This window comes from Drosophila biarmipes, chromosome 3R (assembly GCF_025231255.1).
Source record: "Drosophila biarmipes strain raj3 chromosome 3R, RU_DBia_V1.1, whole genome shotgun sequence".
Lineage (NCBI taxonomy): Eukaryota > Metazoa > Arthropoda > Insecta > Diptera > Drosophilidae > Drosophila > Drosophila biarmipes.
This window is the reverse complement of record NC_066616.1, coordinates 30,431,744-30,445,223: the sequence shown is the minus strand read 5'-3', so window position 1 is coordinate 30,445,223 and position 13,480 is coordinate 30,431,744. Positions and strand designations below refer to the sequence as shown.

The window sequence follows — 13,480 nt, the reverse complement described above, 5'->3', positions numbered from 1 at the left end:
TTCGGGGGCGGCGGCGTTGGGGGGAGAGCACTGTACACAGGACTCGGCGTATCCTGGCCAAGGACCTTACATGAGAGGCGGCGGAAGTGGCGGTGGAAGTGGGAGGGACGCGGCATTTGAGTGTTGGCCGCAATTAGGAGAATGCGACGAATTCAATTTGCTTAAGCCCAGTGGCCGCTGTTGCTTTTGCTGCTGCTGTAACTGTTACTGGGAAATGTTTAAATAATTGCATAATGCTCTCCAGTCTCAATCTCGGGCTCCGAAGCGATGCCTCCTGCTCGCCTTCTGTTTGCCCATCCATTTGCTGTCAGTGCTGTGATTTTGCGCTTAATTTGCTTAAGCTGCGCTTCATTCTTGGCTTTCCGCACTCGCGCTCCCTCGACCTTTTTCCCAAATCATTCAGGTGCACGGAGAAGAAATTTGTGCGACTTTAAAATCAGTTTTTATATTTTACTCTCTGTTTCAAGTGCACTTTAATATCAAACTATGGCTGTTTTGCATTAGAAAAACATGTTTTGAGGACCTAAGAATATCTGTTTTATAGGACAAATCCAGAGACTTATGTCTTTAAAATTTAAAAAACGTTTTCTTCAATTGAAACCATGATTTTTATATTATCAACATTTAGTTTAATATGCTTTAAAGTACATAAATGATGTAGATATTTTTATAAAACCTAATATTCTTATAAAGAGGTATAAATAATTTTTTTCGGTGCTGCCTGCGGTTCATTCGGAGTGGTCGGCTACTGTCAATGTTTATCCGTGTTAACGCTTTTCCTCTTTGCGGCCACGCACTTAAAATGCTGGTAATTTGCTGTGCACAGCAATATCAAAATGTCAGGCTTTCTTTCTTGCCAAGCCGATGCATCCATCAGTCAGGCAGTCAGCCAGTCAGTCAGTTGGTCCTCCGCTCCTTCAGTCCGTCAATCTTTCAGACAGTCAGTCATTCAGTCAGCCAGTCATTCAGTCGTCCATTGCCGCATAGTGTGTGCTGTTGAAAATTAACAATTACGCACCGCAAAGGAGGCGGCGGTAGTGGAAGTCCCGTGTGGCTGGTTATAAAAATAAACTATGCCGCAGGCATTACAGCGGAAACGGAAGTGCGCATTAAAATTGTGCTCGGCTGGCATGTGTGAGAGTGTGGTAGTGTGTGTGTGCGGACCCGCAATTAGCAACTCACACGTGCACACGCAGTTATGTGTGTGAGTAATTAAAACGGAGTGTGCGCATTTAATAAGTTAAGCGTTCCTTCACCAAAACAGCCTCATGCACTGCTCGGGTAGCCAGGATTACGAAACTAAGATCTACTTTGAATATTATGAGTGCATTCCTTACTTATGGCGGGTTTTATAAATACGTGGTAGCCCCTGGAGGTAGGCAGCATTAAATATATACTGCATTCAGGGGACTTGAAGGGCTGTTTGTATTTTATTCTTTTTATCTCTTTTTTATAAATGTTTTCATACTTTTCTCCTTCTTCTTTTTTCCCACAGTGTAGAACCATGGTCAAGCCTTACACATATTTGCTCTCTGATTTTGTATGCGCATTTTCCCGTAAAGTCGGCTCCATGTATAAATCAGGCGGTGCCATACTTTATGTCCTCTGATAAGCAGCAGCTTACTCGTAAAGGATTATGGTAGCCGAAAATTTACAACTATTCGGGGTGAAATAAATATTTAAAGCCTGCTAGCAGGGAGAATAAAAGTAGCGCAGGTGACTCGGGCAGTCGGGCAGGCTGAAACTTTAACTAGCTGGCTTCTTGCGATCCCCCATATTTATTTGCACCACTAGAATATGCTCCCCACACATTGGAGCGCATAACTGCCGGCGCTTTTTCTTCCTTTTTCGGTTGACCTTCCTTCAACACGGCGTATGCGCAACTTCCGGCAGAAATATGGCATAAATGCGAACCCACAGAAGCCCGTAGCCGGGCATAATGGCAAAATAAGCAATTAAATTACGTTGGCCAGCACCTTTATTTATATGCTGCATCGCCTCGGGGCAGCCGCAGAAATAACAACGCCAGTGCTAAGTAGAAAATTTCCATTAAAATGGAATTATGTGTGCGTCAAAACTGAATTTGCATTATTTAGCGAATGCATTTTATTCGCTCATTGTTATGCACCCCTGACAAAATGGCTGCCATTGCAATCGCTAAATTGTTAATTACATGGCATCTACGCCGCCAAATTGCATGGGAATTTTCCATTTCCCATTCCCCATTCCCCATTTCCCATTCCCCATTTACCATTTTCCATTTCCAATTGCCTTCGCATCCGCACGCACAGCTCAATGCGATAAATTTAAATAAATACCCACACGGACCTAACTCCGATCCGTTTAGCTTGTCAATAGAGCGGCAACGAATCGCGGCTTACGACATCAAAAAACAGTAATTGGCATATGTACTATATGGTTTGTATACGGATAGATGCAGCCCATGTTTGAAGCTGCACTCGATGGTGCTGCGTGTCCGGGGCAATTTGTCTCTCAGCTGATTTTGTTGATTCACGCTACATTGTCATGATTTCATTTGGCCTGTAAACAAATGGCCAAACAAAAGTCCTACACTGTGATTCGCTTTGTGCCACCAGGATGGCTAAAAACGGCAAAAAGAAAGGATGGCGGTCGAAACCCATACTGTAATTAAGTGGGCTGAACTGATTAAATTTTGAAAATACCCAGTCAGACAATAAAGTATACCTTAAATACGTTTAGAGGTAGACGGCACAATGTGTGTTTAATTAGATAATAAATTAACTTTTATTCAGTTGTGGAAAAAATAAACTGCCATGAATTTTGTTATTTCAAACAGGTTTTTTATTGGCCACCATATGAAGGAAAAAAACGTTTTATAATTTCTATGCAGAACATATTAAAGGGAAAACAGTCTTTAAAGGTTTAAATTAGTTGTGAAAACAAATTAACTTATTTTGTTCACAGGAAGGGAATAGAAATTAAGTGTTTGAGTCCGAGTCGAATTGAAAAAAACCAATTCAGCTTTTTTGATGAGTTTGCCCATCTTTACTGCTGACTTTCAAACGTGTTTGTTCCTTCCGGTTGACTTGCGTATGTTTCGTGTAATTTATATGGTTTTGCCACCAGAAGTTAGTGCGAAATTAATGTCTGTCCTTGAATTTTTCATAAACTGCCAATTCAACAGAAAGTTAGCGGACTCACGAGCACAAAGCTCACTGAAACAGACAGATACAGATACATTTACGGGGAAAAGCGCGAAAAGTTGGCGGAAAGTTTATTCGACCAGAGAGGGCGGCGAGTTCTTTTAAAAAGCATCTTAATCAGCAGTAAATTCACAACTAATCAGTGGCCCCATTGTTTGGCCCTTACTTCCCCTGCGGACTCGCAATTGAAGTGCCTGATCACATATTTGTAACCAGCGCATTAGCAAAAACCCGCACTTCGAACCCGGGCCAACTTATTGCAACATAATTACTACTTGCAAGGGCTGCATAATAAGTTCGTACTCCAGGGCGTATGAGTGATGTGGCTGGGAAAACCCAAGGGAGCTTTAATAAAGATAAATGGAGAATGATTTCAAGTGGTTGTGCATTGCAGGAACATTAAAAATGGATCAAACAAACTCTTGAATAAAACAGATATTTATAAGGCTTAAATAAATCTCTCTCTACATAGATAAGATTAATATTTTATGCATGGAAATTTTTAAAATTCCTAAGAAACATTTGAAAAACCTTCCAGCACATATATACCTATAATATTTATTATCTTTGCCACATTTTTCGTGCCATCCCTGACATATTCTTCCAAACTTTCTCTTAAATTTTCTTTTAGTTTTTCACTTCTCCTCCTTTGACCGCAATTCAATTATAGTTTGTTTTTTGTCTCTGCAGCTAACCGAATTAAATCTAATTATTTCCTAAACCGTATTATCTCCCGCAATAATTGTGTTTGAATGCAAATTAAATTGCAAATATTTGAAATTTCTTTGCTCATCTCTGGCGCAAAGGAGACTCGCTCCGTTGTCTGGAGCAGCGCATTGAACTTACTTTTAATTATGCTGGCCACATGGACACGGACATTGTTTGCGCTTTGCTTGGCTCTTGGCTTAATAAATTGCAATTGTTTGCAAGCCAAACTTTGCCCCCGCCCCTCTGTTGGCCCAGTTCTGTTGGCTGGTTTTGGTTCCCTGGCTGTGTGGATTTTGTAATTGGTTTGGTCTGCATTTGACAAAAGGAACGAAATAAAAGAGTCCGAGTAGCAGCAAAAAATGGATTCGAGCGCAAGAAAGTTTAGCATTATGGCCAGCGACGGGCGGCAAACAAAGTTTTCGCAAACATTCAGTCGCAGGGAGACCACGTTTTTTTTGCCTCTTTCCTATTCGTGTGCGGTTAACGAAGCAAATAGAAAAATGTTGCAAATGTTGTCGAGCGGGCCGAACTGAAGTCAAATATTTGGCCAAAGTTCCATAAACCAAATGGTCAGACAGTCAGAAGTTAGAACAAACTCACTCTCTGATTTCGCCATTTAATAAGCAATTGTGTTGTGCACATCCAAGAAAAGTTGATTAAAATGCCAAAAGCCAGTCCGAAAATGGAAACGAAGGGGAAACAATTTGAATATGCGAGCGAACCCTTCTGAAAATTGTCTAAATTATAGCAAAATAACGATATGCTGGTCACTGATATGCAACAGACACGCTGCCAGACAGAGTAAACAAACAAACTGGACATGAGTGCATCCAGCCAGGGTGAAAGGTCTTCTCGAAAGCAGATAGCAAGCGGAGGGACCGGGAAGCAGGGCGCAGGAGGCAGGACGACCGGAGGATCCGAGGCCACATGTTATTGTTTTCATTTGTTTTCCCATGCCAGAGCACCCGCACTCTGCACTCGAAAAATGTAGTTCAAGAACTGAAGAATGGTTTTTAGTGTTAAAAATGTTAATGTTAAAAACAGTGGAGGTTTTAAACATCTTTTAAAGAAGCCAAAGAGTAGGCAATGAAAAAACGGGCTTCAACTTTGAGTTTCGGTGTATTCTGTTGCATACTTTTCTGTGGCACCTTTTATTACATTGCAGAAGCTATTTCTCAAAGACAAAATATACTTCTTAAAAGTAGTGTTGCCTACTTTTAGACACCTTTCATTAACACCCTTCGAAGAGAGAAAATCAAAGATAAGTCCAGCTCACCAGAGCACATCTAAGAATTTCTTTTCTCTCTGTACTCCTATAAAACGAACTCACTTGACTAGCGAAAATATTTGGTTAGAAGACGAAACAGCAAGGAAAAACCAAAAGAAATAGGAAGGAACAAAGAGAGCTAAACAAATGCTGACTCGGCCACCGCAAGTAATAGGCCAAGTCTGGCCGGGGGTCGAGGTAACAAATAATAACCGAGCACTTTCCTCTTCCGCCCTGCACTTGTTTTTGCCTTATTCCTGTCGGACTGGACATGGAATTGTTTAAATTATTTACACAAGCTGGAAAATTAAAATGGACAGCTGCTGTTCGGGGGCGGAACGCAGAGAACTGAAAACGGAGAGCGGTGGAGTAGCAGAGCAGTCATTGTTATGACTGTTGCAACTGCTTGGGTCAAGTGTTGTGTGTTGTGGCACGTACTGTACTGCCACTGTACATGGGTGTGGATTTTGTGGAGTGGACTGGAGTGGACCAGTAACTGCCTGCCTGCCCTTCTGCCGAGCTGAGTTCATAACTTTTCATTTTGGCCCCTCGGTGGCACTCCTTCACTCCGTCTATCCCCCTGTCTTTCGGGGCTTATCCTTTGTGGCAGGCAAATTTTAATTATTACCAGGCAGCCGGGAAAAGGTCCGATTGCGAATCTGTTGCTAAGTCTGAGCCTGAGTTTTATGAGTTTGATTGTTCTCCGGCCCGCAGGCATTGCGTATGCGTAATGCGTGCGTCTGTATCTAATTGAAAAAATCAAGCATACGGCCTGTTGTGCCATTGTATTTGACGGAACTCAAGTTGGCAATTGGATGGCCATAACGCACAGCTGTTGCTACATAGTCAGCACACAGGGCGGCGTGAGTGCCTAAGAAAGAACTAATGAAATGCAGAATACACGAGGAAGAATCGTTTGTAAAAAATCCAATAATAGAAAAACTAATATTTAACAATAACCATTTAGTATACAATTATTAAATCCATTAGTATTATTTATTTGAGTCATAGCATACCCTTCACATGGTAAAATAGTCATTAATTTCGGCCGGAGCGTCGGGGAACTTCTCATGGAAAACCTGCTCAATGATATGGTACTTTGCATAAATCCCCCCTCCAGGCGGTAGATTTGGAATGTTAATGGCCATCCTCTTCATCAGGCGAATGAGGACCTCAAAGTCGGTTATTTCGTGCTTCTCGATGACCTCCCTCGTAATTTGAGCGATTCTTTGGTCCAGATTTCGTTCCGCCTTCACGGCGTCCATATCTATGGTCGGTGCCCCCGGCAAGAGCAAGAGCAGCAGGGTCATATTGTCCCGGCTGCCCTTGTGCAGGCAAATGTCCATCACGCTGTTGACAATCATGGGCAGGTCATAGGTCACCAGAAGGCGAGAGCCAATGAACTCACAGACCTCTGTGCTACTCATCACATCCCAAATGCCGTCGCAGGCAATGACGATAAACTCATCCTCTTCGGAACGCTCACAAACTATGATATCTGGTTCCGGAGATACCAACTGATCGACGGGCGACCTGGTGCTATCATTTTTAAAATCATAGTCCCCCAAGGCTCGGGAGACCGCCAAAGTGCCGTTGACTCTTTGTATCGTAACACTGCCGCCGGCATTTTGAATGCGTTCCTTTTCCTTGGGGGAAAATGGCTTGTGATCTGTGGTGTAGATGGCAGCTATGCCATTCCGGCAGAGCACTGCCCGCGAGTCGCCACAATTGGCCAGGTACATTTTATCTGGCGAAACGAAAACACAGACTGCAGTGGTTCCACCCGGCTTATCTTGAAATAGCTTCCTCATGTCCTCGTCCAGCTTCAGAAATCCCTCTCTTATGCCAGCCTCGTACCTCAGCTTGGAAAACTCTTCGGTCTTCATTATAGTTTTTAGTAGGTTCTTGGCACAATACTCTGATATTCGATTGCTGGCGTGACCATCAAAAACCGCGAAGTACGACCACAGTTCGAAGTCGTCCTTTAGACTGCAAACCGCCGAGTGGTTGTCCTCCATTTCCAAGCGCCAGCCCTGCATGGAACTCACGCAGTATCGCAGGTTGTTTCCGAAACCCTCTTCAACGTGCTTTTCCGTTTCCGGTTTTTCCAAAAAGCCTCCCATTTTGTTGGCTTCCGGTTGAACTTAGAACTGTACTCAATAATTTTCAAGTCAGTATTTTTACTCTATTTTTTATTTATGTGTATCAATGAAGTTTAAGTCAGCACCTCAGATAATTCTTAAATACTCCAAGTGTTTCTAACTTAAATTTTAATATAATATATTTATATTTATATGCTGTACCTTCTGGGATATGCTCTATTCGAAAAACTGCTTTAGTTTCCAACAATATTTTTAAAAGTTTTCTAGGAACTAGAAAAAGTTTTCTCTGTGTAGGCTCAACTCTTGTTTTCCGAAGCACCTAACACTAGGCCAGGCGACTGGAAGTTATTGGTTTTGCACATTTCTGGAATCTGTGGCGAAGCACAATTAATCGATGACAATTCAATTAGCATCGAGTCCGTAAACACACAAAAGATCCCCATTCACTCATGACGCTCAGGCTGACGGTCTCTCAGATGACTCCCATGCCGAGGACGAGTACCCCGAAACTTTCGATTACCGAACCACCGAATAACCGAGCTGAAGGAGCCGGCTGGGAGCTGCTCGGCGTGGGAATTGAATGGCCATAAGAAAGTTTGCCGTTTAATTGGACAGGCAAATAGGCAGCAGGGAGCGTTAGCGACTCGTCGAGAGTCTAAATGTCAGTTAGCTAGTTCGCCAGCTAGTTCGCTGCGCTCCCCCGACACCGTCGGTCGCATTCTGCCGAACAATGAGCTAAATTTTCCATGGAAAACTACTAAGTAAGCTTGTTAATTAAATACGCATTACCGCCCCTGTAATTGCCTGTGACGCGCTGCTAGGCAACAACTACACCTACTAATGAAATCGGCTGGCGAAAGGTGCGGAGGGGCTGAAACTCGTCGGGTACTGGTCGGGGAGGACACAATCTAATTGTTAAAGTCAAGTGCAAAGTTTCAGGGCCCCATCTCAGATGCTCTCCCCTTTGTACTTTCCAGAGCACTCGTCAATGTGTCACGGCAAGGCGGAAAATAAAATGATATGGGTACTCGAAATGTTACTTCTTGAGGCAAACATGTGATTAAAAATGTTTTTGATTAGTTGGGATCGTCAAACATAGTTGAGATAATTTGCTAAGCTTAAAGCCCCATTTTGAGTGGTGAGACCGAGGTTGACTTGTAAATTTAATAAATTTTTAATGATAATAAGTAATCATTATAATTAAACACTTAAGTTATGTTATAGAATGTGTTAAAAAATGTTTTGAGTAAGTGAATATTCTTGATTGTAGCTGACGAATCTAAGCTGATTTTCAATTCATCCCATTACTTTTCATTATATTATCATTTTAATCATAATAATAATATATTTAATACCAAAACTGGACAAACAACTAAGTGTTTAGTGAGATTGAAAACGTGTTTGATTACCTCAAGACGGCAGAAAGTTTTGAGGCGACTTTTAAAGGAAAGATGTCGCTTTCAATGCTAATATATTAAATCCTAGTAAAATCCTGCACCATAATTAAAGACTTAGCTCAATTCCTTGCCGTCCCAAGAGCGGAAAAGTAATTTTAAAACCAAATATGGACTTAATGATGCCTGCAAATCACGCGACTTGCGAACGGCAGCCGTCAATTAATTAGCGCATAATTCATTCCCGCCGAAATGCATGCCGGGCGACCCATTTGCACACCCAAGTGAACAAATGAACAGACGTAGAAATCATCAATCACGGCCATCCAGAAATGAGTTGCGGAATGCATCGGGCCGGGCTAAATGCCGTCGCAGCAAAATAGCAGTGGCTGCGGTAGGAAAAAAGGCTAATGGGTTGAAATATCAACATCAACATGAACTCGGGTCGTCAGCGTCGACGTCTGCATCGCCGCTTATTGTTTGCATTGTTTTCCTGCGGGCAAAAACACACTGGCCCCCACGAAGGTGGACAAAAACCGGGCTGGCGAGGGCACCGAGGGGGCTAAAATATGCGCACACCGCTGCTAAATGTTGGTAATTTGTGACTTGGAATGTTTTTCAGCTCCTGCCGTCTGCCTTGGCTGCTTTGCCGGCAAAGTTTTACGGCGGCGACCTCTTCTAACACGACACTCGCCCATTTAACGCTTTATGGCATTGGATTTATGCTATGCGATTCGCGATATGCAAAGGGGCAATTGCATGCAAAGCAGCGGGATTTGCCACAGGAAACTGAAATAAAACGGGGCGGGAATATTGAATTGGCCTGCGGACAGCAAAATCAAGGCGCCCTTGCTCCTCAGTGCGGAAAATATGGAAATAATATCGCCGGAACACCAAGGAACTGATATGTCCGTGTGGAAGGCCTTTTAAAGTCAGCCATTCGCATCTATCTGCATAAAACTCTTTAATCATATGTTAACTTAATAGCTATTTGCCATAAAGATACGTTTTGCTAAAGCTTAATTGGTTAAAAGCTCTTAAGTGAATAAAAACAATAAAATATGTTATAAAAAGTAGTATATTTTGTTGATTTTCATCGAATTGTTAAACTGTTCTGACAGATTGTCTATATTGATTGGCTTTAATGGACTCATAATGTTTTATATTTTTTGAAAGCTAGCATTTTGATTTAAATTGACTTTTATTTTGAAGGGCTCAAAAGCTAATTGCATTGAAAACAAATGCAGTAACAAAGTGACTTTGAGTTAAATTGAATTGGGCTTGTATTTTCTCCGTTCAAACCTATCTAAAACTTTCCCATTTTCCCCGCTGCACAAAAATGCATTAAATGCATTACTGTGAACGCTTTATTTTCCAAAAGCTCAGCTGGCCAAAGTTCAACTGAGTTGGAACACTCAATTAAAGCCAACAAATTATCCGCTTTTAGTTAGTTTTATCTGAGCGCTTCAGTTTAGTGGAGAGTTTAATCATATCTGACGCCATTGTCCCACCCGATGCTTGTTTTTTAACCAACCCGGCCAACCCCCTTTTGGCCAGGCCAACCTGGGTGTCCTTAAGCTGGACGAAGGACCGAGGGCCGGGCTGTGCTTTTATTTACCCCTTTGGCTTTTGCTTTGGCTTATACAAGTGTGGCTCTTTCCCCGCCGCCTGCAATCGACCTGCATGTTATTCATGGCTAAACACACACCTGCACCTGCACACCTTAAACGACATCAAACCGCGCCAGCCCCCACCCCCTCGAGGGCTGACCCCTGACCCCGGCGCCATCCAACTGCCAACTGCCAGGCCAACAATTTTCTAAACTCGCGCGCTGCGCACGTAATAAAAAATACGCCAACTTGGGGAAGCTTGTTGAGGGGGTGGCAAAATGGTCAGGGATGGGGGGGGAGGGGTGGAAAATGGTCGCAGGGCGGTGGGCGCCGGGCGGAGGCTGACTGGCGCGCTAAGCTGTGCTAAACATTCCCTAAATATATTTTGCAACAGCTCCTCCACACACGAGATAAGCGGCGCACATACCACACCGACCTGAACCTGAACATGAAGATAGTGTGGGTGGGCGGTGGTCTGGCAGAGTGTGCAGGAAAAGCGGATGGAAAACTCGGCGAAAGTGGGGGAGGGGCTTTTGGGCACTAAGAGAGCGCTCAGAGAACACCGAGCGCCGAGTACCGAGCAATGAAACTTTTTGCGCCTGAATATTTTTGCAAAACTATTCACAGTTGATTTTTCACCTGATGCTTTTCATCCCCGTGTGTGTGTGTGTGTGTGAGTGTGCTGAGTATCTGTGTGGCTGAGTGCACCTGCCGCCGAGTCTTTGTGTGAGTGCTTAAAATATTTGAGCGGCATGCACCCGAGCACGAGGAGTCGCCCCAAAAATATCCGACTATCTGGCCAGCAGTGCCCTGGCCTCCTTTTGGGCCCGACTTAAATGCAGCTGCCATGGCAGTTGAATTTTCCGATCGGTTTGCCCTTTTCCAAGGGCTTTTGCATGCCCTTAACATCCCCCCGGAATTTACAGATTTACTTCTAATTATTCTTCTTCACAATCCGACAGGGACTCGACCAGGGAAATCCCAGGATGTTTTAACTCGAAAAAGACTAAGAAGAAATAGCAACAGAAAAGATTTCCTTAGTTATTGAACTGCATAGGAAAGTTAAATCATTAATATTGGATTAAATGATTATTTTTTAAGTTACTCCAAAATATAAAATATGAAATTGTATGAAAATATAAGTGTATACCTCGTTTTATAATAGTAGGACTGTAAATAGATATTTCCCATTATTTCCCAGATAAAAATAATTTTGGGCACATCTTGCATCTGAGCCGCCCCTGTCGAGGCCATCTGCATGCTCGTTCCCATTTATCTCATTAAAAAAACGACTTTAAGCTTAACTAACCGAGTGCAATTGCAGATACGGTCTTCTGGGAGCCTCTGGATGTGGGAAAACCACGCTGCTGAGCTGCATCGTCGGTCGACGTCGCCTCAACTCTGGCGAGATTTGGGTGCTCGGCGGACGACCCGGATCGCGCGGTTCCGGTGTGCCAGGACCCCGGATTGGCTATATGCCACAGGTGAGTTATTCACCTGCCTTCCTCCTTTCGGCTTTCCCCTAGCAGTTGCTGAATTTTTCATGTGCTTTTTATTACCCCCTGCCAGAGGCGACTAAATTAAATAAACGCAATAAAATGGTGAAAGCACAAAAGAAAACATATACCTGCCCAAAGTTTTAAATGCAGCACTCACACAGAGAAGGAGAAAAACTTTTAATTTTCACAATCCATAAGAATAACTCAACTGCACTGCAGTTCGTTCCGTATTTACAGTAGAGGTGAACCTTTAAAAGGGAAATAATTTGTATTGTTCTTAAAAGAAACCTCCTCGGCTTCACCAACTTAAAATAATTTAAAATGTAAAAATTATTAAATTTAAGTTATATTTCTTTAAATCCTTGTCATCTTGAGTATATAACTAATTTACCAATTTTAGCTTTTATTTTGAGTCAGATTTAGAAAATAAACATAATTATTTTGGCACCATTTCAAGAGCAAACAATAGTTGTGCCTGGAAAAAACCAAATTGCCACCTTTCACGGGTCTCTGCTGGGTGCAGTGGAGTCATAAACCGGTGAAGCCGGAAAATAACCTCGTTTTTAGTGGAAATTTTGTATAATATACGTATTCCAATTTCGGTTTATTGCAGGAGATAGCCCTTTACGGCGAGTTCACGATGCGTGAGACCTTAATCTACTTCGGCATCATTTCGGCGATGCCCAAAAGCGACATCGAGGATCGCACAGAATTCCTGCTCAAATTGCTCAATTTGCCAAATGCCTCCAAATTTGTCAAGAATCTGAGTGGCGGCCAGCAGCGCCGAGTGAGTCTGGCCGTGGCCCTGCTCCACGAGCCGGAGCTCCTCATCCTGGACGAGCCCACGGTGGGCGTGGACCCCGTTTTGCGACAGAGGTGAGTCAGGGACGTAATGGTTGCTGCACAGAAAAAAATGAGTTACAGGAAAATAACTTACTGGAAAAACTATCAGTACATTTTTGTTCCAAAAAACTATATTTCATAATATATAAGTCAGATTTTTAATTTATTTTAATTTTAATTTCAAATGATTACTTTTGAATATATCAACATTTTTCTATGGAGTGTAAATTCCTGACAATTTATATAATACTTCCTTCCCCTGTATTTATTTGACAACTGATTAACTCTTCATCTCTCTGATTGCAGCATATGGGATCATTTGGTGGACATTACGAAAAATGGTCACACTACTGTGATAATCACCACGCATTACATCGACGAGTGTGCCCAGGCGCATATGGTAAGTAGCGGGGGATATCATTTCACTTTCAGCCGAAATAGAGGGGGCTTTCGACTTTGAAGGAACGAAGGCAAGTGTCAATGGCTCTTGGCGCCCACGCATTGTTCGTGGCCGGGTGATTTATGGCCAGCCGGCTGGCACATCCATGTGTAATATGCGGCGTATGAGCAATATTATGCTGCCACTGCCAAGGTGAAAGTTCAGCTATCAGCGCCGGCGAGCGCTGTCAACATGCGGCACTAAGTGCTTCCGCCTGCCCCCTGGCAAATTTGTATCCTGCGAGCTGCAACAAATCCGGGTGCTGTCCAAAAAAATGGGAAAAATGAATGGCTAAAAGAGGGAAGTCGAGTGGCGGAGTAGAGTAGAATATTACTGGCGGCCGTCTCCTCTGTTGACCCATGGCCATGGCACGATTTACGAGGCATTTCCGAGCGAGACACATTGCAGAAATTTACTTCAGATTTATTTATGC

The 13,480-nt window shown here is 43.0% G+C and overlaps 2 protein-coding genes across 2 annotated transcripts in view; one reads left to right on the top strand and one right to left on the bottom strand.

The window, feature by feature from the left end:
- LOC108025365 (ABC transporter G family member 20) overlaps positions 1 to 13,480 on the top strand; it is a 50,459-nt gene that overhangs the window by 22,855 nt on the left and 14,124 nt on the right. The window contains exons 3-5 of the mRNA XM_017095824.3: positions 11,591 to 11,750; positions 12,379 to 12,641; positions 12,915 to 13,008. Of these exons, the coding sequence (XP_016951313.1) occupies positions 11,591 to 11,750; positions 12,379 to 12,641; positions 12,915 to 13,008 (517 nt within the window). The remainder of the gene's footprint in view (positions 1 to 11,590; positions 11,751 to 12,378; positions 12,642 to 12,914; positions 13,009 to 13,480) is intronic.
- LOC108025364 (protein phosphatase 1B) lies at positions 6,130 to 7,418 on the bottom strand. Its single transcript, XM_017095823.3, has one exon. The coding sequence runs from the start codon at positions 7,281 to 7,283 to the stop codon at positions 6,180 to 6,182; it is 1,104 nt and encodes a 367-aa protein (XP_016951312.1). The 5' UTR covers positions 7,284 to 7,418; the 3' UTR covers positions 6,130 to 6,179.

What these genes read in the sequence shown, in the direction of transcription:
- LOC108025364 (XM_017095823.3), bottom strand. Translation starts at nt 7,283, where the DNA reads ATGGGAGGCTTTTTGGAAAAACCGGAAACGGAAAAGCACGTTGAAGAG.